The following is a 25,000-nucleotide window of genomic DNA, read 5'->3' on the forward strand; positions in this document are numbered from 1 at the left end:
CAAAATCTTTTTCACTCCATCTTTCCACCTCCAATTTGGTCTCCCACTTCTCCTCGTTCCCTCCACCTCTGACAATTATATCCTCTTTGTCAATCTTTCCTCACTCATTCTCTCCATGTGACAAAACCATTTCAAAACACCCTCTTCTGCTCTCTCAACCACACTCTTTTCATTACCACATATCTCTCTTACCCTTTCATTACTTACTCGATCAAAACACCTCACACCACATATTGTCCTCAAACATCTCATTTCCAGCAAATACACCCTCCTCCGCACAACTCCATCTATATCCCCCGCCTCGCAAACATATATCATTGTTGGAACCAATATTCGTTCAAACATACCCATTTTTGCTTTCCAAGATAACGTTTTCGACTTCCACACATTATTCAACGCTCCCAAAACTTTCGCCCCCTCCCCACCCTATATATATATATATATATATATATATATATATATATATATATATATATATATATATATATATATATATATATATATATATATATATATATATATATATATATACATATATATATATATATATATATATATATATATATATATATATATATATATATATATATATATATATATATATATATATATATATATATATATACATATATATATATATATATATATATATATATATATATATATATATATATATATATATATATATATATATATATATATATATATTATTTATTATTTATTTTTCTTTGTCGCTGTCTCCCGCGTTTGCGAGGTAGCGCAAGGAAACAGACGAAAGAAATGGCCCAACCCACCCCCATACACATGTATATACACACACGTCCACACACGCAAATATACATACCTATACATCTCAATGTACACATATATATATATACACACAGGCACATACATATATACCCATGCACACAATTCACACTGTCTGCCTTTATTCATTCCCATCGCCACCTCGCCACACATGGAATACCATCCCCCTCCCCCCTCATGTGTGCGGGGTAGCGCTAGGAAAAGACAACAAAGGCCTCATTCGTTCACACTCAGTCTCTAGCTGTCATGCAATAATGCCCGAAACCACAGGTCCCTTTCCACATCCAGGCCCCACACAGCTTTCCATGGTTTACCCCAGACGCTTCACATGCCCTGATTCAATCCACTGACAGCACGTCAACCCCGGTATACCACATCGATCCAATTCACTCTATTCCTTGCCCGCCTTTCACCCTCCTGCATGTTCAGGCCCCGATCACACAAAATCTTTTTCACTCCATCTTTCCACCTCCAATTTGGTCTCCCACTTCTCGTTCCCTCCACCTCCGACACATATATCCTCTTGGTCAATCTTTCCTCACTCATTCTCTCCATGTGCCCAAACCATTTCAAAACACCCTCTTCTGCTCTCTCAACCACGCTCTTTTTATTTCCACACATCTCTCTTGCCCTTACATTACTTACTCGATCAAACCACCTCACAGCACACATTGTCCTCAAACATCTCATTTCCAGCACATCCACCCTCCTGCGCACAACTCTATCCATAGCCCACGCCTCGCAACCATACAACATTGTTGGAACCACTATTCCTTCAAACATACCCATTTTTGCTTTCCGAGATAATATATATATATAAATATATATATATATATATATATATATATATATATATATATATATATATATATATATATATATATATATATTATATATATATAAAGAATGGCCCAACCCACCCACATACACATGTATATACATACACGTCTACACACGCAAATATACATACCTATACATCTCAACGTACACATATATATACACACACAGACATACACATATATACACATGTACATAATTCATACTGTCTGCCTTTATTCATTCCCATCGCCACCTCGCCACACATGAAATAACAACCCCCTCCCCCCTCATGTGTGCGAGGTAGCGCTAGGAAAAGACAACAAAGGCCACATTCGTTCACACTCAGTCTCCAGCTGTCATGTAATAATGCACCAATACCACAGCTCCCTTTCCACATCCAGGCCCCACAGAACTTTCCATGGTTTACCCCAGACGCTTCACATGCCCTGGTTCAATCCATTGACAGCACGTCTACCCCGGTATACCACATCGTTCCAATTCACTCTATTCCTTGCACGCCTTTCACCCTCCTGCATGTTCAGGCCCCGATCACTCAAAAGCTTTTTCACTCCATCTTTTCACCTCCAATTTGGTGTCCCACTTCTCCTCCTTCCCTGCACCTCTGTCACATATATCCTCTTTGTCAATCTTTCTCACATGAATCAGTCACCAGCGCTGTATCATCAGCGAAAAACAACTGACTCACTTCCCAAGCTCTCTCATCCACAACAGACTGCATACTTGCCCCACTTTCCAAAACTCTTGCACTCACCTCCCAAACAACCCCATCCATAAACAAATTAAACAACCATGGAGACATCACACACCCCTGCCGCAAACCTACATTCACTGAGAACCAATCAATTTCCTCTCTTCCTACACGTACGCATTCCTTACATCCTCGATAAAAACTTTTTACTGCTTCTAACAACTTGCCTCCCACATCATATATTTTTAATACCTTCCACAGAGCACCTCTATCAACTCTATCATATGCCTTCTCCAGATCCATTAATGCTACATACATATCCATTGCTTTCCTAAGTATTTCTCACATACATTCCTCAAAGCAAACACCTGATCCACACATCCTCTACCACTTCTGAAACCACACTGCCCTTCCCCAATCTGATGCTCAGTACATGCCTTCACCCTCTCAATATACACATATATATATATATATATATATATATATATATATATATATATATATATATATATATATATATATATATATGTGTGTGTGTGTGTGTGTGTGTGTGTGTCTGTAAGGGGGGGGGGGGGGGGGAAACGGTGGCGAGTTTGGGTACTCGAGGATGTGGTTGGGTTCGAATACCTTCCAAGCCACAGGTGTCCCTGGGCCTGAGGCATGACCCCCCTCCTAAGTAGCACAACACAGACGTCTTGTACGTTCTAGTGTGTACCGTCAGGAGCACACAAGTACACGAAGGGGCTATACTCGTGACGACTGCGTCTGAGGAGGATACATCATCTTGGAGCAAGTGTTCAGTTTCCTGGCCCTTGTAGTGGTGAGTGTATGAGGGGTGGCTGGAGAGAGTGATTGCGTATTGGGTGGTTTGTGTGGCGGGAAGGAGGTTTATGGGTGGGATAGCCCCGCTGAGCGGGGTGAGAAGGTTCGTAGCGGGTGAGGTGGGAAGAGGTGTTAGTTATTCTAGTGGGTATAGGGTTGGAGGAGATGGGTGCGTGGATCTACCTGACGTGGAGTGGACGTGTTGATGATGATGTGATCATGGTGTATCTTAGCATACGTAGTAGCAGTCCGAAGGGAAGACACAAGAAAGAAATATAACAGTCAGTCGTTATACATCGAAGAGACGAAGCTAGGACGCCATAGGAATATCTTGATCACGCGCAAAATTGTGATCCTTTCCAATATATATATATATATATATATATATATATATATATATATATATATATATATATATATATATATATATATATATATATGTATATATATATATATATATATATATATATATATATATATATATATATATATATATATATATATATATATAAGTAATTCCCTAACACATTTCCTAAGTGAACATTCTCCCTCTACACACACGACACTGGTCCTGCCTGGTCAGCTGCTCTGTGCATGACATCACCCTCCCAATCACGACTCTCCCGGACCACGTCTCGTGTCCCTGAGGATAAAGGCACAAGATTACTGCCCACGTAGTCTCCGTGTCGCGTTATCTCCTAAAACTAGGAGCAGAGGAAGAAATCATTCGAGGATTTGACTTCGAAGGCTCAGGCCGTAAGGTGTACATGTGAACGTGCTTGGTTGTAACACAGTATGAAATACGGGAGAGATAATTGCTATGTTTGATAACAGGAACCTGGACACACGTTCTGATCGTGTGAAAGCTGAAAGAATGAGGGGATGAGGAAGAGAAGGTAGTGTGGTTCAGAATGTTCCTGGGGGGAAAGTCCAGGATAAGTGAAGGGACAAGAGCGAAAGAAAAAGTGGCTCTTCTGACGAGAGATGAGTTTTGGGGCTGTTGCTGAGGAACCGCTTTTAAGGAAGCGAGTTCAAGCTTATTGTGGGTCAGGTTGTGAACAGACTGCGAGAGGTGGATGGTAATCGTGGTGATGGGCCTGGTGATCATCCCACTATTAGTGATGTACGTGATAACAGAAGTAGGAGGAGTGAGGAGAAAAAGAATGCGTTATAGGAGGAGCTGAGTGAGTGTTCTGACAGTGTTGACCCGAGGGAGGAAAATGTAGTGTTGACATGTCTGAATGTGAGGGTGGCTAATGTGGCAGTTTTGAGTATAATTAGAGGAGCTTTGGGTCTCTGATGTGAGTCAGAAATGGAGAAGCTTGTTGACTTTGGAACCAAAAGAGTATAATGATGGTCAGGATAATGTAGGGATGGGATATCATGGACTTTATTGAATTATGCTCTAAGTGACAGATCTGCAAAGGAGAGGTTGTTGGATGTGAACGTCCTGAAAGAAACGGCTGATGGAATGTCTGATCATTACTTGGCGGAGGCGAGACTGAGAGTTAAGTATGTGTTGAAGGAAAAAAGAATTGAAATGAATGTAAGGGAAATGATGAAAGTAAATGAATTTGGAAAAGTGGCCTGAGCTCAGGGATACGAGAGAAGATTGAGTGATAATTGACATGATACGATAGTAAATGAAACGAGGAGAGTGCGAAAAAAGTGTAGTGTTTCGGGAAGAAGTGTTTGCATGTGAGGCTGAAGTGTGTGGTATACAGAAGGCGGGATGTGGACGTTTGAGAAAGGGTAGTGAGTGGTGGAATGAGGAAAGTGAATAATTAGTTGTAACAGATAATGGAGATGATACCTGCAGGAAAAGAGCGAGAATAACTGGGAGTATATATATATATATATATATATATATATATATATATATATATATATATATATATATATATATATATATATATATATATATATATATATATATATATATATTTATATATATATATATATATATATATATATATATATATATATATATATATATATATATATTTTTTTTTTTTTTCTTTTTCTTTTTTTTGCTTTGTCGCTGTCTCCCGCGTTTGCGAGGTAGCGCAAGGAAACAGACGAAAGAAATGGCCCAACCCACCCCCATACACATGTATATGTGTATCCAAACCTGCTGCCTTGCCGGCTTTCATCTTCCGCAAAGCTTTTACTACCTCTTCTCTGTTTACCAAATCATTTTCCCTAACCCTCTCACTTTGCACACCACCTCGACCAAAACACGCTATATCTGCCACTCTATCATCAAACACATTCAACAAACCTTCAAAATACACGCTCCATCTCTTTCTCACATCACCACTACTTGTTATCACCTCCCCATTTGCGCCCTTCATTGAAGTTCCCATTTGCTCCCTTGTCTTACGCACTTTATTTACCTCCTTCCAGAACATCTTTTTATTCTCCCTAAAATTTAACGTACTCTCTCACCCCAACTCACATTTGCCCTCTTTTTCACCTCTTGCACCTTTCTCTTGACCTCCTGTCTCTTTCTTTTATACATCTCCCACTCAATTGCATTTTTTCCCTGCAAAAATCGTCCAAATGCCTCTCTCTTCTTTTTCACTAATAATCTTACTTCTTCATCACACCACTCACTACCCTTTCTAATCAACCCACCTCCCACTCTTCTCATGCCACAAGCATCTTTTGCGCAATCCGTCACTGTTTCCCTAAATACATCCCATTCCTCCCCCATTCCCCTTGCTTCCATTGTTCTCACCTTTTTCCATTCTGTACTCAGTCTCTCCTGGTACTTCCTCACACAAGTCTCCTTCCCAAGCTCACTTACTCTCACCACCCTCTTCACCCCAACATTCACTCTTCTTTTCTGAAAACCCATACAAATTTTCACCTTAGCCTCCACGAGATAATGATCAGACATCCCTCCAGTTGCACCTCTCAGCACATTAACATCCAAAAGTCTCTCTTTCGCGCGCCTGTCAATTAACACATAATCCAATAACGCTCTCTGGCCATCTCTCCTACTTACATATATATATATATATATATATATATATATATATATATATATATATATATATATATATATATATATATATATATATATATATATATATATATATTTTGCTTTGTCGCTGTCTCCCGCGTTTGCGAGGTAGCGCAAGGAAAGAGACGAAAGAAGTGGCCCAACTCACCCCCATAAACAATGTATATAGATACACGTCAACACACGCAAATATACATACCTATACATCTCAATGTACACATATATATACACACACAGACACATACATATATACCCATGCACACAATTCACACTGTCTGCCTTTATTCACTCCCATCGACACCTCGCCACACATGGAATACCATCCCCCTTCCCCCTCATGTGTGCGAGGTAGCACTAGGAAAAGACAACATAGGCCCCATTCATTCACACTCAGTCTCCAGCTGCCATGCAATAATGCCCGAAAACCACAGCTCCCCCTCCACATCCAGGCACCACACAACTTTCCATGGTTTAGCCCAGACGCTTCACATGCCCTGATTCAATCCACTGACAGCACGTCAACCCCGGTATACCACATCGATCTAATTCACTCTATTCCTTGCCCTCCTTTCACCCTCCTGCATGTTCAGGCCCCGATCACACAAAATCTTTTTCACTCCATCTTTCCACCTCCAATTTGGTCTCCCACTTCTCCTTATATATATATATATATATATATATATATATATATATATATATATATATATATATATATATATATATATATATATATATATATATATATATATATATATATATAATCACAGTATGTAGTTATGTATCTATTCACATCTATTTACATATCTATCTATTAGGGTACAAGATCCATTCCTATATTGTTTACATGGCAGTGATGTGGAGGTCCTGGTAAAGCTTTAGTTAGCATAGCCTCGCCTCCTGGGTTGAACGTAAACCTGGAGAACACGTAACTGATTCCTCTGTTCTTCACGATGAATTCCTGTGGGCGTTTACTTCCTAGCGGGCGCTCATCAGGGGTAGTGTGAGTCAACTTTTTCTGGTCAAGGTCTGAAAAACTTCGTATCTAACAGGCATTTCCCTCCCGGGGTCCAGGAACTGGATTCGAACCCAACTGGGCCATTCCCCCCTTTGTGAACCTCGTCTACCTGCTCAGATCTGGTTGTGATGAGAGCAAAGCAAAGTTCAAGCAATAGTTGCTAACATAGCAGGAGATATCCGAGAGGTAGTAAACGCTTGACCACCAAGTTACCTTGAAGACGAGGCTGTCTGCTTCAGGGCCGGAATGGCTTGACGGCAGCTACACCTTCAATGGTTACAGTACGTAGAGGATGATAGTGCAGGTCAGGTGATGGGATGACAGTGTAGGTCAGGTGATGGGATGACAGTGTAGCTCAGGTGATGGGATGACAGTGTAGCTCAGGTGATGGGATGACAGTGTAGCTCAGGTGATGGGATGACAGTGTAGCTCAGGTGATGGGATGACAGTGTAGGTCAGGTGATGGGTTGACAGTGTAGGTCAGGTGATGGGTTGACAGTGTAGAGCAGGTGATGGGTTGAGAGTGTAGGTCAGGTGATGGGATGACAGTGTAGGTCAGGTGATGGGTTGACAGTGTAGCTCAGGTGATGGGATGACAGTGTAGGTCAGGTGATGGGATGACAGTGTAGGTCAGGTGATGGGATGACAGTGTAGGTCAGGTGATGGGTTGACAGTGTAGATCAGGTGATGGGTTGAGAGTGTAGGTCAGGTGATGGGTTGACAGTGTAGGTCAGGTGATGGGATGACAGTGTAGGTCAGGTGATGGGATGACAGTGTAGCTCAGGTGATGGGATGACAGTGTAGGTCAGGTGATGGGATGACAGTGTAGATCAGATGATGGGTTGAGAGTGTAGGTCAGGTGATGGGTTGACAGTGTAGATCAGGTGATGGGTTGACAGTGTAGGTCAGGGTGTGAGGTGGAGACTGTCCTCGGGATCAGATGAGGGATAACAGTGTAGATCAGGGTGTAGGTGAGACTCTATCCTCAGTATCGGTTGATAGGATTACACTGTTGACCTGAGTGTAGATGAGTGCACTATCCTGAGCATCAGGTGAGGGGATGACAGTGTAGATCAAGGTAGAGATAAGAGAAACAGTTTCCTAAGCATCACCAGACGTGAACCTGCCTCATTCCTCGTCAACAGTGTAGTGACGACACGTGCCCCTTGCCCTCTCTGTTCATCCTCGTCGCTCTTGTCTCATGGGACTATTGGTTCGAGGTGGAACCACTTCTAGAAGGATCTAGTCTCCGTAGATGTGAAAAACCAGGCCATTTAGAGGTGATAGGAGGCCTAACTATATAAAAATCAGGTCATGAGAGTTCACAGAGGGACTATCAAAGATCCAAGCCATGAGAGGTCACACAGAATCTATAATATCCAAGGAAATGAAAGCCTGTGACCCGGGGTCAATGTACCTTATCGATGAAGGTCCTTAGAATGACTGTCACAAACAATTTGAGGTCACATGACTCGCGCACGAGGGCACGTGAGTCGCGTGGCTAACAATACCAACATCATGTTGACTCCCTCGTCACATACGACGCTCTTAAAACACCAGCAACTTTTGCCATAATCCTTGACACAGTGTAGTGAAGCTGCGTCGAATCTCGGTCCTCCAGTCCTGCCAAATGTTACTACATCCATCCACGTTTCTAGCCAACAGTCTATGAATGTCGGGCATCAATTCTCTCGCATCTCATGTCGTGCTTAGAGATGTGGCTTGCATGGGTTGTACCTGGTGGTTTACATGGGTTGTACCTGGTGGTTTACATGGGTTGTACCTGGTGGTTTACATGGGTTGTACCAGGTGGGTTACATGGGTTGTACCAGGTGGGTTACATGGGTTGTACCAGGTGGGTTACATGGGTTGTACCAGGTGGCTTACATGGGTTGTACCTGGTGGTTTACATGGGTTATACCTGGTGGGTTACATGGGTTGTACCCGGTGGGTTACATAAGTTGTACCCTGTGGATGTTGGACACTAGACTCAAAGTGACCATAACAGTCTTCCTATACTCTCTCTCTCTCTCTCTCTCTCTCTCTCTCTCTCTCTCTCTCTCTCTCTCTCTCTCTCTCTCTCTCTCTCTCTCTCTCTCTCTCTCTCTCTCTCTCTCTCTCTCTCTCTCTCTCTCTCTCTCTCTCTCTCTCTCTCTCTATCTATCTCTGTTTGCACGTAAACACATTGGTATATATATATATATATATATATATATATATATATATATATATATATATATATATATATATATATATATATATATATATATATGTATATATACAACTGTGTGTATGTGGATGGGTCCCAGATACCACACTTTCCCTCGCCACTCAACAAACCCATCCCTCACATCTCCCTGGGACCTGGCCAGCTGACGACAGCGCTGCGCTTGGATCTTACAGAGTCCTTTTTCCCTCTCATCACCTCCACCACCGCCAGCCGCACGAGACCAGGGTCCCCACGAGTGTGAAACTCCCTCGCACTACGGTGCAAATACGTAATCACACACACACACACACACACACACACACACACACGTGTCTGCTCCCGAAGCCACTCAACACAAGGTTAACGACAAATTCGATGGTTCTGGTAATTACTGGTCGTGGAAGGGTGTCTCAAGATAACTATAGAGTTTGATGAAGGCAATGAACTGCGTATATACATGTACAGTGAAAGGGACGGGTTTGGTTCACGCTGAACAAATCGTATTTTAAGTAACTCAGTCGCTATCACTCGTTTTCTATGAGTGGCTATTCACTTTCATGATTCTCTAGGGGGATCACTTATTTCCCTGATAGATTTATCTACCTTTACGTAAGAAAGATAATTTCTTAAACCATCGTATGAAATTTAAAAGACAGGCGACATCAAGGTGGAGAGATGCAGTGTGAAAATATATTAATTAGGGGAAACTGATGAAAAGAAAAAGAATTGTGACCATTTGAAGGATAAAAGACACAAATTCATAACAAAAAGACGAATCGACTCCAAAATGTTGCGAGAGTAATGATTGTTTTGAGAGAGAGAGAGAGAGAGAGAGAGAGAGAGAGAGAGAGAGAGAGAGAGAGAGAGAGAGAGAGAGAGAGAGAGAGGTAAGAAAACACTTATGTCTTTGTTAAGGCAATCTGACGTCCTCTGACGCCAAGGGAACTGTAAAATCAAAACGTTTCTCGTCAGATTTCCTGAGAGATTATAAGTTCACAAAATCTTGGGTCGCACAAGAAGATGATTATGGCCTACCTATTCTATGCTGCAGCCTCGACTATGTAGAAATTCGATTATGACAAAAACATTTCCTACGAACACGATTGATTGTGTATGACGGAGGTGATTTGGTGCCTCGTTTCGCAATGTATTTTGGAGAGATTCGCATTATTGCTAAGGGACCAGTGAACAGCTATCTATATACAGGTATATATATATATATATATATATATATATATATATATATATATATATATATATATATATATATATATATACAACTGTGTGTATGTGGATGGGTCCCAGATACCACACTTTCCTATGAGTCCACGGAGAAAATGAAACACGATAAGTTCCAAAGTACACTTTCGTATAATAATCACATCATCGGGGGAGACAAGAGAGAAATATAGGTCAGTTGATATACATCGAAGAGACGAAGCTAGGACGCCATTTGGTAAACATGTGATTGTCCAAGATATATATATATATATATATATTTTTTTTTTTTTTTTTTTCATACGATTCGCCATTTCCCGCGTTTGCGAGGTAGCGTTAAGAACAGAGGACTGGGTCTTAGACGGAAAATCCTCACCTGGCCCCCTTCTCTGTTTCCTCTTTTGGAAAATTAGAAAAATATATATATATATATATATATATATATATATATATATATATATATATATATATATATATATATATATATATATATATATATGATAGAGTTGATAGAGATGCTCTGTGGAAGGTATTAAGAATATATGGTGTGGGAGGCAAGTTGTTAGAAGCAGTGAAAAGTTTTTATCGAGGATGTAAGGCATGTGTACGTGTAGGAAGAGAGGAAAGTGATTGGTTCTCAGTTAATGTAGGTTTGCGGCAGGGGTGTGTGATGTCTCCATGGTTGTTTAATTTGTTTATGGATGGGGTTGTTAGGGAGGTGAATGCAAGAGTTTTGGAAAGAGGGGCAAGTATGAAGTCTGTTGGGGATGAGAGAGCTTGGGAAATGAGTCAGTTGTTGTTCGCGGATGATACAGCGCTGGTGGCTGATTCATGTGAGAAACTGCAGAAGCTGGTGACTGAGTTTGGTAAAGTGTGTGAAAGAAGAAAGTTAAGAGTAAATGTGAATAAGAGCAAGGTTATTAGGTACAGTAGGGTTGAGGGTCAAGTCATTTGGGAGGTGAGTTTGAATGGAGAAAAACTGGAGGAAGTGAAGTGTTTTAGATATCTGGGAGTGGATCTGGCAGCGGATGGAACCATGGAAGCGGAAGTGGATCATAGGGTGGGGGAGGGGGCGAAAATTCTGGGAGCCTTGAAGAATGTGTGGAAGTCGAGAACATTATCTCGGAAAGCAAAAATGGGTATGTTTGAAGGAATAGTGGTTCCAACAATGTTGTATGGTTGCGAGGCGTGGGCTATGGATAGAGTTGTGCGCAGGAGGATGGATGTGCTGGAGATGAGATGTTTAAGGACAGTGTGTGGTGTGAGGTGGTTTGATCGAGTAAGTAACGTAAGGGTAAGAGAGATGTGTGGAAATAAAAAGAGGGTGGTTGAGAGAGCAGAAGAGGGTGTTTTGAAATGGTTCGGGCACATGGAGAGAATGAGTGAGGAAAGATTGACCAAGAGAATATATGTGTCGGAGGTGGAGGGAACGAGGAGAAGTGGGAGACCAAATTTGGAGGTGGAAAGATGGAGTGAAAAAGATTTTGTGTGATCGGGGCCTGAACATGCAGGAGGGTGAAAGGAGGGCAAGGAATAGAGTGAATTGGAGCGATGTGGTATACCGGGGTTGACGTGCTGTCAGTGGATTGAATCAAGGCATGTGAAGCGTCTGGGGTAAACCATGGAAAGCTGTGTAGGTATATTTGTAGGTATATTTGCGTGTGTGGACGTATGTATATACATGTGTATGGGGGTGGGTTGGGCCATTTCTTTCGTCTGTTTCCTTGCGCTACCTCGCAAACGCGGGAGACAGCGGAAAAAAGAAAAAAAAAAAAAAAAAAAATATATATATATATATATATATATATATATATATATATATATATATTGATTTATTGTACAATGTTTCATGATCTTTTAGCACCCCGTGGTCGACCAGTTCTTCAAAAGGTCTTGATTAACAAGTATAGCATCGTAATCACCCAACACCCACAAGGACGGGTGAAAGTTGCTTGTGTGTTGGTCTGTATAAGCAGCCAGTTATCACTTATTTTCATGGACGTAATGACCATTAAGAACACAGTCATTGAGACTGATCACTAGGGCTCCCGGTCCAACGGAAGAAACTAGTGAAGGCCGATGACCCAAAACAAACGAGTGAATCACACGAGTGGCAATCGGCTTGTTCCATGGCGGGTCGTGATGTGTGATGTGCTGTCTTGACCATGACTGTGGCTTCTCCTGGTGGTGTTCGTGGCTTGCCTTATCACAATACTTATTTCTCTCTTAAAGGTTTTATTGTTTTCCCCTTGACACAGTCAACCACGTAAGTTTGCAGAATGGTTCTGACATCATTGCCAAGGCTTGTATTACGTGAGTTGTAAATAAACATCAAACATGTACGCATGATACGATATACGCATATATATTTTTTTATGAATCCAGGGGGAAATGAAACACAAGTTTCCAAGTGCATTTTCGTGTAATAATCACATCATCATCAGAAATATACATATATATATATATATATATACATATATATATATATATATATATATATATATATATATATATATATATATATATATATATATATATATATATACATATATATATATATATATATATATATATATATATATATATATATATATATATATATATATATATATATATATATATATATATATATATATATATATATATATATATATATATATATATATATATATATATATATATATATATATATATATATATATATATATATATATATATATATATATATATATATATATATATATATATATATATATATATATATATATATATATATATATATATATATATATATATATATATATATGGAGGGCAGGTACATCCCCAAACTCTGGTATAGACGCAGGTAGATGATCAGGTCCACAAGAGGGGTTGATGTAGGGACCTGTGGAGCCGACGCCGCTGACCCAAACCTCAGCCTCAGGTGAGAAGCTGTTCAGGCCGGCCAGGTGGGTCTTGTGGTGTGCTCCCTGGCTCGGTGGTCGGTCCGGGCGAGGAGGCGGGAGTGTATGGTCAGAGTGAGGCAAGAAGGGAAAGGTAAAGAGAGAGTTAGATGGAGGAAGAAAGTATCTATGACTGCTGGACTTTGCTGTGAGGCAAGACGTACATAGCCCTCACCACCGCATAAGGTCAGATAAACGAACAGACGGATCATTCGTTCGTTAGATCGAGAGATGAATAGATATTAAGATATATGGAGAAAGAGGACAGACAGATAAAGATAGATGGACAGGTTTACAGGATAGTTCCCGTAATCTCCCTTCACTCCACAGTAGAGGAGAGTAACATGAAGGTAAACAGATTGGAAAATGTTCAATGAGCAGTTTCGTCTGGCTCGAAAATCCTCAGACAACTCACTCAGGGTTTTCCCAATCACGATGACATTCATGCAACCAAATACTTACCTCAGAGCGGTCCTCTCTGACGTGAAGACCCTCTGGTCACTTCGTATCTTGGCGTCTTCTTCGAAGGTTTCTTGCCACAAGTCGTCTGGAACGAGAGCATTATCAAATATTTCAGCAAATGGGGTGAACAGGACTTACGAAGTGTCCTGTGAGGTAGAGAGTGATGGGTCGTTTCTTAAGTAGGTTAGAGACAGTAGAGATAAACAGAGAGGAAGATGACGCGAATTCATATGTATGTATTACCGAACCTTTAGGTGCCATTTGATGTTCAGAGTCGTTGCCTTCCACTCCAACAAACACCAGTTCTAGCCACCTGACTGCGTGTTGCCATAAAAGATTATATGACACACAGCTAGAGGACATAACTTGAAAATAAGCAAGAACCTTGTCAAGATGGTGCAAAGAGACACTTTCATGGTAAAGAGTAGTGGATGGATGAAAGAGAATGACTGAGGACATGGTCAATGCAGAGAGCATACATGAATCTAAGAAGTTATACGATAGTAGAGAACGTTCACACTCAGCCACACACCTGCACAGCCCCTTAAAGTCATGTTCCTTGTGTTTCTCATACCAAAACAAGAGTTCGATTTTCTCGCCCGATTCTGTGGTTTTGTATATGTCAGTAAGCGTATGTTGCCCGTGTGTCTGTATTACCATCTACGCATATTTCAGGTCACATGATAGAGAATATCCTATTATCTGCCTTTATCATATTTTTCCCTCCACTTACATCCTTCTCACACACACACTCCGCAACGAGCATGTACCGAACAGACATTCCTCCATATATTCTTCCCGGCCATGGTCTCCCTCTCTCGTTCCTGTAAACTCCTCTCCCTAACATCTTTGCCGTAGGTGGGTGAACGCTCACCTGGCCTTGAGTTCGTGTCATGCGACGGGTCTGCCATGCATAGTGCCCTCATTCACAATCTCTCCAACTATTCAGAACCCGCCACTTGCACTTGTGTAGCTTAGCAAGAGCAGCGAAGGAAAGAGTTCTCTCTCGATGTTTTATAGAGTATAACACTCTATATTTCTAAATATTTGTTAATCCATCTCTTCTGTATCATTAGAATGTATGAGTATCTTTTACTTATCTTTTGATAATTCCTTTTATTTTGTTAGTCGATGGAGGCACAGTGGTCTAGGCTGTGGTAAAGGTGGTATGTCCTCCTATTCTTGTACTGTAACTCTGTCTTATCAAACGCGTACCTTCTCGACAGGTGGTTCTCGTGATGGCGGCGGTGGTGGTAAATGGACTGCCAAGGAAGACCACGAACTCCTTCCCTAAGAAGTTCGACGCCACCTTGGACGGAAAGAAGAGCAGCTACTCTGGCTATAGCATCAAGCCGGGCAAAGACGTTGTCGTACCTGCAGGTGACCCTTATTTTCAGACCCTCACGGCACCCTCCTCGTACGCCACCTTCTTCGAGCAGCAGCCACAGGTTCCTCTCCTCCCACCTGAACCATCCGGCTACGCCGTAGTACCAGAGGCGTCTCAGGGAAGCGTGCCTCTTACTCCCCCGCTCTTAGATTCCTACAGCGGTTACGCCGTCGCTGGTGTCATCGATATGGTCCCACCTCCTCTCTCAGCCCCTACTGCCACGGAACAGCAGAAGTCGTCATACCTTTCGTATGAGGATGCGCCAGAGGAGTCCCTCAAACCCCCAGCCGCTCCCAGCGATGCCCCTGTCACCACAACCAGCACTGAAGTGCTTGCTTCTCTGGTGGCGATGGCCCGCATCCCCCCACCAACCAGCTCCTACAGTGAGTACCTCCCTACCGACACCAGCCGCTTTGAGGAAGATGCCCCGTCCCTCTACCTGCGTCCCCCAAGCGCCTAAAACAACAATTAAGCGATCCTGACTTATGACCAGGATCTCTCTTTTCCCCTCCTCATCCTACTCCAGCCGGTGTCCTAACTCTAACGAAGGATTTTGATGTGTCCTTCCCATCCCTTGTTACTACTACACCTCTGGGGGCGTTGAGACTTCTTCATTCTCCAAGATACATAATGTCATAAAAGGTTTCCCGCCGCTTCCCTAACATCCTTTGCAACTAACCACAATTGTTAGTGACTTCAACCCCTCTGGTTTGAAACGTGATCACATGCAGCTTCATGCCTCCACGATCTATAAATTTCGCAGGTGAAGCTTAAGTGAAAGGATTCCTTTTGTTCATTCAGTTGCCACACGGTCAGCCTGAGAATGATTAATTGCCAAAATATTACGATAATGTGAATCAAAATTCGATGAAGAACTGCGACAAAACCAGTCCAATGTGTACCTGTAACGAGGACCCAGTGTTCCCACTGCATACATACATACCCTGTGTAAACGTGTGTGAGGTAAACTTTTAAGTGTGTAAGATGTGCACGTTGAGTAAACTCTGTGTTGGATGAGCTTTAAGTCTGTATAGGTAAACTTTAAGTATGTTGTGTAAAGTTGGAATATGTTTGTTAAGCTCGTGTATTGACAACACTATCTCGAAGAATACATTATACCAATTTGTATGTGATTGTTTTACTGCCTCTTATAACCTTTACTGTAGGGAACCATGATGACTAACCTCTCACCCTGATGGTATAAGCGAACACACAAACGCTCAAGCAGAAGTTGATAGTGAAGGTTGAGAAGTGAAATTGTCTGTTGAGGAGCAGCTAATAAGGCAAAGGGAATCACAGTGCAAGACGTCAGAGGATGACAAGTAAAGATAGCAAAGGTGCTGGATGACAATCTTAAAAGTATTTAGTTACCGTGGAAGACTCTATAGCCCCAACAACACTGACATGGAATGAGAAAGGGGTGTAGGAATGCATTGAAAGGGCTAGGAAAGATTTAAAAAGATTACTAAAAGGTCTTGACCCATAGAAGGTCCCCTTCGTCCTGATGAAATTTCTCTATGGGTGCTAGAGATGTGTACAGATATACTTGACTTGCAGCTTAAGATATTGGTCAATACGTTGGTGGTGGTGGTGGTGGTGGTGGTGGTGGTGGTGGGGGGGGGGGGGGGGGGGGGGGGGGGGAAGCTACAGTGCTGAGAAAGAGGAAGAAGGCAAATGCCGTATGTAACCTCAGAGAAAGGGGATCGAGATTCTGCTCAACTATAGACCAGTCTCATTTACGACCATGGCCTGTAAAACACTAGAGAGGGTGAGAGGGTATTCAGGTAGCACAGTAGAGGTTCTCTACGTGAGCGACAATAGGGATTCAAGGAAAGGTCGATCGTTACAAATATCTTAAACCTTCGAGAGTATTAACCCCATATAAACGTAAGAAAAGGATGGGTGGACTATGCATTCCTGTAACGAAAAAGAGCATCTGAGATTTATGATAAATGCAGGACATATCAATATTGAACCGGCGGACATTGTTTAAAATCCTCAAAAGTATAGATATTCATAGCAAATCCAACAGGTCAGCAACCATGCCCACTGCCTCCATCAGTAACCTGTGGTCGTCTGAACTCACATGCGTGGCTCAGCTGACCTGCCTACGTAGTCAGGTGGCCCATACCGATTTCATCAACCCAGCCATGAAGAGTGGAAGTGGATGGTGGTCTCTCTTGGGCAGGGGCGCATCCAGTTGGATGGGGCGAGGAGGGAGGAGGAGGGGGGGGGATAACCCTTCCCCCTCCCCCTTGAACTATTCATATCACTGTACACTTACTCTACAATGACGATGAATTGGACATTTCTGAATTCAATCTACAATTCAATCCCTCAGAAGGTAAGATAAATAGATGTATGTGTTTATGTAACTGTTTTAGTGATGTATGCAACTGTCCAGTGAAACAATGGCACAGTTATCTGCTCTTAAATATTAAACTATTTTCATAAAAAAAGAAATGGTCGCAGGTTGCATGATATACTTACTCCCCTACAACGGCTGTAATCTGGACGAATGTCGTATTGCAAGTAACATCGACAGTCGAGCTTGTTTATACCATAATTCCCTGATTCCTGATGATTATTTTTGTTTATGAAGTTATATATGACCAGACAATTCCATTAACCTTTATCTTCCTTTTTCCTTTTTTTTCTCTAGACTTGGGCGAGTTCCTCGGGGAACGTGAACGGCCAATGGACGTAGGAAATCATTAGCTTTGACCTAGTGAGAAAGATCAGGTGAAGAGGCTGCTATTCCTCAGCCGTAAGCACAGGAATGAGTGGACTTGCGACATCGTATCTATATGAACTTTAAGTATTTCTATCTCGCCCTCTTCCACTGTCTCTTGGGATGACGAGAGGAGGCAGCTTCAGGGTCTGTTTCTTTTGTCCGAGGATTCTGTCTGAATCAGTCTCGTCTGAGTTTGGCCGGAAGTTCGTCAGGTGTCGTGGAAAATGGTTCATCGATTCGAACAGTTTTGAATGGTCATCATGATCACTGATAAAGCATAGAATTCATTAGGTTTGGGGAGTCAGGCGAATCTCCTTCACCATCTTCCTCGTTTCATCACATGAAATATTCTTCCACATTGCGTAAACTTCTTTCCCAGACTTGTTCCGAAGCGTCTCCTCGGTACGAACCTGGATCGTCGCCTCCACTATTAACACGAAGCGCCACCTAGACCGTGAGGCGAAAAAAGCCTAGGAGTTTCCATCATTATTATGCTTTTGGCATAGAAAATACGCATGGAGGCATTAGGTACACAGACAAGGTCTTGATAAAGAATTTCACATAGCCAGGTGGAGTTTCCTCTGGTGGTTTAGATTTTCAGAACGTCAGAGATTAATGAAGGAGGCTCTATGTGTCACTCATCATAGATCAATTTTTTGATCAATCTACCAACGATGACATCTGACTGCTCCTTGGCGATGAGGTATTCGTTCATGTCCACAATATTCATTTATTTACTTATTTTGCTTTGTCGCTGTCTCCCGCGTTAGCGAGGTAGCGCGAAAAAAAAAGAAATACTTCCCCTCAGGATTGGTCACAGGAATAGTCACCACATCAGAACAATGTAAGACATTCATCTTTGCAAGTTAGCAAGTGCAGTAGGTCGCCACTTTGCCAGCTTCCTCCTCGATCAGGCAGGAAGGGAACAATGAATCACTGAGTAAGTCTCATGAAACAATACAGCCCTTCTCATGTCTGGTATCGGCTTACAAAGGTTGTTGTTGACCGCCACAATCTCCTACGTGGGATCAGGACTAGACCCCGTCAGTGGGGTTAAACATCCCAGGAACGAGGAATATTTAGCGCTAAGATTTCTTGGGTGTTACTACCTGGCAAAGCTGGTGAATTTTTTGAGGTTGGACGTAAGTGGAGTGCTAGTTGCGTTGTTTTGTTCATCATATCTCACAGGGGACAAAACCCTATCTACAAGTACTTATAGTTAAAGCTAATACGTATGGATGTAAGACACGGACGGCAAAAAAGAGAGATATAGGTCACCATGAACGTCATAGGAAAGATGCGACCTGGCTTGGAGTTTGGGGAGAGTGTTTGATGTGTATACAAACAGTTCTTTGCTCGAGAAGATTGATCATTTGATACCTCTGTTTAAGGACAATCATTTGAACAGTAGTTTATATCTTTCGTTGAATCATAATTTTGTCATCCAATCCTATGAATATGTTTTAGGTCAGTATTCTTATTTCATGAATAACAACACATCTAATTTCTTGAAACGAAAGACAAAACACCACATTTGACTCAATTTAATTTAGAATCCCAATATCTTCGTTTTCTATGATATTTGTATCAGACTCTGATGACGGTTTTAAGGGGGACTTAATCGCATAAACATTTCTTTTTATCATTATTATCACCACTATGATATATATCTATCAGTATTATCATTATTCTTATCATTATCATTATCATCATCTAGATCATCACTAGTATTATCATAATTGTTAGTACTGCCTCCCAGCTCACAGAGCAAGCGCACAAATGAGACCATATGGTCTTAAAATAATACTTCGAACTTGAAGTGTTCAAGATCCTTTTGGTGGTGCTTATATAGTGATATCGATGGCTCTAATGACTCTAGGGGTTTGCAGGTCCAAAGCCAAAACAACCAACCGAGCATATCACAACAATACTAAATGTTGAAGACTTCCAAAGAATATATTTTTGTTGGATCGCAAGTAATGTGACGACTGACCTAACATAATCCAATGATTACCCAAGAAAGCCATCAGAATATTTCCACAGGTCCTCACACAGGTATCACATGAATGGGCGGAGCTGGCTAGCTGACTTGCCAAGTTACCTGATTATCTGTGAATTATATACATATATATAAAGGGGATAAGAGTGAGTGCTCAAATTACAGAGGTATAAGTTTGTTGAGTATTCCTGGTAAACTATATGGGAGGGTATTGATTGAGAGGGTGAAGGCATGTACAGAGCATCAGATTGGGGAAGAGCAGTGCGGTTTCAGAAGTGGTAGAGGATGTGTGGATCAGGTGTTTGCTTTGAAGAATGTATGTGAGAAATACTTAGAAAAGCAAATGGATTTGTATGTAGCATTTATGGATCTGGAGAAGGCATATGATAGAGTTGATAGAGATGCTCTGTGGAAGGTATTAAGAATATATGGTGTGGGAGGCAAGTTGTTAGAAGCAGTGAAAAGTTTTTATCGAGGATGTAAGGCATGTGTACGTGTAGGAAGAGAGGAAAGTGATTGGTTCTCAGTGAATGTAGGTTTGCGGCAGGGGTGTGTGATGTCTCCATGGTTGTTTAATTTGTTTATGGATGGGGTTGTTAGGGAGGTAAATGCAAGAGTCCTGGAAAGAGGGGCAAGTATGAAGTCTGTTGGGGATGAGAGAGCTTGGGAAGTGAGTCAGTTGTTGTTCGCTGATGATACAGCGCTGGTGGCTGATTCATGTGAGAAACTGCAGAAGCTGGTGACTGAGTTTGGTAAAGTGTGTGGAAGAAGAAAGTTAAGAGTAAATGTGAATAAGAGCAAGGTTATTAGGTACAGTAGGGTTGAGGGTCAAGTCAATTGGGAGGTGAGTTTGAATGGAGAAAAACTGGAGGAAGTGAAGTGTTTTAGATATCTGGGAGTGGATCTGTCAGCGGATGGAACCATGGAAGCGGAAGTGGATCATAGGGTGGGGGAAGGGGCGAAAATTTTGGGAGCCTTGAAAAATGTGTGGAAGTCGAGAACATTATCTCGGAAAGCAAAAATGGGTATGTTTGAAGGAATAGTGGTTCCAACAATGTTGTATGGTTGCGAGGCGTGGGCTATGGATAGAGTTGTGCGCAGGAGGATGGATGTGCTGGAAATGAGATGTTTGAGGACAATGTGTGGTGTGAGGTGGTTTGATCGAGTAAGTAACGTAAGGGTAAGAGAGATGTGTGGAAATAAAAAGAGCGTGGTTGAGAGAGCAGAAGAGGGTGTTTTGAAATGGTTTGGGCACATGGAGAGAATGAGTGAGGAAAGATTGACCAAGAGGATATATGTGTCGGAGGTGGAGGGAACGAGGAGAAGAGGGAGACCAAATTGGAGGTGGAAAGATGGAGTGAAAAAGATTTTGTGTGATCGGGGCCTGAACATGCAGGAGGGTGAAAGGAGGGCAAGGAATAGAGTGAATTGGAGCGATGTGGTATACAGGGGTTGACGTGCTGTCAGTGGATTGAATCAAGGCATGTGAAGCGTCTGGGGTAAACCATGGAAAGCTGTGTAGGTATGTATATTTGCGTGTGTGGACGTGTGTATGTACGTGTGTATGGGGGTTGGGCCATTTCTTTCGTCTGTTTCCTCGCGCTACCTCGCAAACGCGGGAGACAGCGACAAAGTATAAAAAAAAAAAAAAAAAAAAAAAAAAAATATATATATATATATTTATATATATATATATATATATATATATATATATATATATATATATATATATATATATATATATATATATATATATATATATTTGGGTTTGGATGGTATTGCAGTGAAATTTATTAAAAAAAGGGGTGACTGTATTGTTGATTGGTTGGTAAGGTAAATTATTTAATGTATGTATGACTCATGGTGAGGTGCCTGAGGATTGGCGGAATGCGTGCATAGTGCCATTGTACAGAGGCAAAGGGGATAAGATTGAGTGCTCAAATTACAGAGGTATAAGTTTGTTGAGTATTCCTGGTAAATTATATGGGAGGGTATTGATTGAGAGGGTGAAGGCATGTACAGAGCATCAGATTGGGGAAGAGCAGTGTGGTTTCAGAAGTGGTAGAGGATGTGTGGATAAGGTGTTTGCTTTGAAGAATGTATGTGAGAAATACTTAGAAAAGCAAATGGATTTGTATGTAGCATTTATGGATCTGGAGAAGGCATATGATAGAGTTGATAGAGATGCTCTGTGGAAGGTATTAAGAATATATGGTGTGGGAGGCAAGTTGTTAGAAGCAGTGAAAAGTTTTTATCGAGAATGTAAGGCATGTGTACGTGTAGGAAGAGAGGAAAGTGATTGGTTCTCAGTGAATGTAGGTTTGCGGCAGGGGTGTGTGATGTCTCCATGGTTGTTTAATTTGTTTATGGATGGGGTTGTTAGGGAGGTAAATGCAAGAGTTTTGGAAAGAGGGGCAAGTATGAAGTCTGTTGGGGATGAGAGAGCTTGGGAAGTGAGTCAGTTGTTGTTCTCTGATGATACAGCGCTGGTGGCTGATTCATGTGAGAAACTCCAGAAGCTGGTGACTGAGTTTGGTAAAGTGTGTGAAAGAAGAAAGTTAAGAGTAAATGTGAATAAGAGCAAGGTTATTAGGCACAGTAGGGTTGAGGGTCAAGTCAATTGGGAGGTGAGTTTGAATGGAGAAAAACTGGAGGAAGTAAAGTGTTTTAGATATCTGGGAATGGATCTGGCAGCTGATGGAACCATGGAAGCGGAAGTAGATCATAGGGTGGGGGAGGGGGCGAAAATCCTGGGAGCCTTGAAGAATGTGTGGAAGTCGAGAACATTATCTCGGAAAGCAAAAATGGGTATGTTTGAAGGAATAGTGGTTCCAACAATGTTGTATGGTTGCGAGGCGTGGGCTATGGATAGAGTTGTGCGCAGGAGGATGGATGTGCTGGAAATGAGATGTTTGAGGACAATGTGTGGTGTGAGGTGGTTTGATCGAGTAAGTAACGTAAGGGTAAGAGAGATATGTGGAAATAAAAAGAGCGTGGTTGAGAGAGCAGAAGAGGGTGTTTTGAAATGGTTTGGGCACATGGAGAGAATGAGTGAGGAAAGATTGACCAAGAGGATATATGTGTCGGAGGTGGAGGGAACGAGGAGAAGTGGGAAACCAAATTGGAGGTGGAAAGATGGAGTGAAAAAGATTTTGTGTGATCGGGGCCTGAACATGCAGGAGGGTGAAAGGAGGGCAAGGAATAGAGTGAATTGGATCGATGTGGTATACCGGGGTTGACGTGGTCAGTGGATTGAATCAGGGCATGTGAAGCGTCTTGGGTGAACCATGGAAAGCTGTGTAGGTATGTATATTTGCGTATGTGGACGTATGTATATACATGTGTATGGGGGTGGGTTGGGCCATTTCTTTCGTCTGTTTCCTTGCGCTACCTCGCAAACGCGGGAGACAGCGACAAAGCAAAAAAAAAAGAAATATATATATATATATATATATATATATATATATATATATATATATATATATATATATATTTATATATATATATATATGTATATATATATATGTACATATATATATATATATATATATATATATATATATATATATATATATATATATATATATATATATATATATATATATATATTTTTTTTTTTTTTTCATACTATTAGCCATTTCCCGCATTAGCGAGGTAGCGTTAAGAACAGAGGACTGGGCCTTTGAGGGAATATCCTCACATGGCCCCCTTCTCTGTTCCTTCTTTTGGAAAATTAAAAAAAAAAAAAATGAGAGGGGAGGATTTCCAGCCCCCCGCTCCCTTCCCTTTTAGTCGCCTTCTACGACACGCAGGGAATACATGGGAAGTATTCTTTCTCCCCTATCCCCAGGGATAATATATATATGTATATATATATATATATATATATATATATATATATATATGTATATATATATATATATATATATTGATGGTATTGTGAGTGGGTTATGTTAAACCGGAAAGGAGAAGCCGTTATAATTAAGTTAGGTTAGTTTAGGTTAGGTTAAACCATTTTGAGAGGAAAATCCATGATGCTATTTTGTAAGTGTGGTTAGCATATATGTTTGTTTCAAGAGACGATTTTATAAGTAAGTTAGATTAGATAAAGTTCAACAAACTGTTCCACCTATCCTTCTTATTTTATCGCAATAGTTATCAATGACTCAGGAGGATTTCCTATGATGACCTGAAGGGGAATCCACGGACTCGAACGACAAGATCTTTGACGTTAGAACTCAAGCCACGACTCTGGTTGTTGGCAAAGTAATCACTGTGAAATCCATGAGGATGTCGGCTGAACAAAACTCGGTTGTGCACACTCCCGAGGTTCGCTAACAGGTGACTGTGTGACGTGTCATTCCTCATGAGTGTATATCCAACGAACACGTTCACAGGGACAAACATCTTGGACATGTCTTGGACAACAAAGAGAAAGACGAGCACCGCAATAAGTCATCAGTACAATAGATTAAAAGAAAATACAATTACTTGATAAATTTCTATTCATGAATCTACAGTGAATGTAAATGGCATTCGTACGAGCGATCAGTTGATGGAATTATTAGATTTCGAGACCATCTCCTAAAACCTGTCTGTGGAATGTGCTTGTTTACTTTTCGCTAGGTTCGATGCCATTGGAGACTGATTTACAGGAATACCAAGCTAGGCCTCCATAACCAGCCAGTGATAATCATATAAGATAAAAAGAGATAATAAGATAAGGAAGCGATACGTCGTAAGACTTGCTGATAATGACGCCACCATTAGTAGCCTGAATTTTACAATTCTAGTTGTCCCCACGCCACAGGCTCACGGAAGAAGTTGTCGCTCTGGTTGCAAGAAATAG

At 41.4% G+C, this 25,000-nt stretch overlaps 1 protein-coding gene across 2 annotated transcripts in view; it reads left to right on the forward strand.

Annotated features, from left to right (window-relative positions):
- Nucleotides 1–16,546, forward strand: part of LOC139755423 (uncharacterized) — a 24,770-nt gene extending 8,224 nt beyond the window's left edge. For both annotated transcript variants that reach the window (XM_071673719.1, XM_071673720.1), the window contains exon 2: nt 15,258–16,546. In XM_071673719.1, coding sequence (XP_071529820.1) covers nt 15,258–15,878 — 621 coding nt within the window. In that variant the 3' untranslated portion in view covers nt 15,879–16,546. The remainder of the gene's footprint in view (nt 1–15,257) is intronic.
- The last annotated feature ends 8,454 nt before the right edge of the window (nt 16,547–25,000 follow it).

This window comes from Panulirus ornatus, chromosome 19 (assembly GCF_036320965.1).
Source record: "Panulirus ornatus isolate Po-2019 chromosome 19, ASM3632096v1, whole genome shotgun sequence".
Lineage (NCBI taxonomy): Eukaryota > Metazoa > Arthropoda > Malacostraca > Decapoda > Palinuridae > Panulirus > Panulirus ornatus.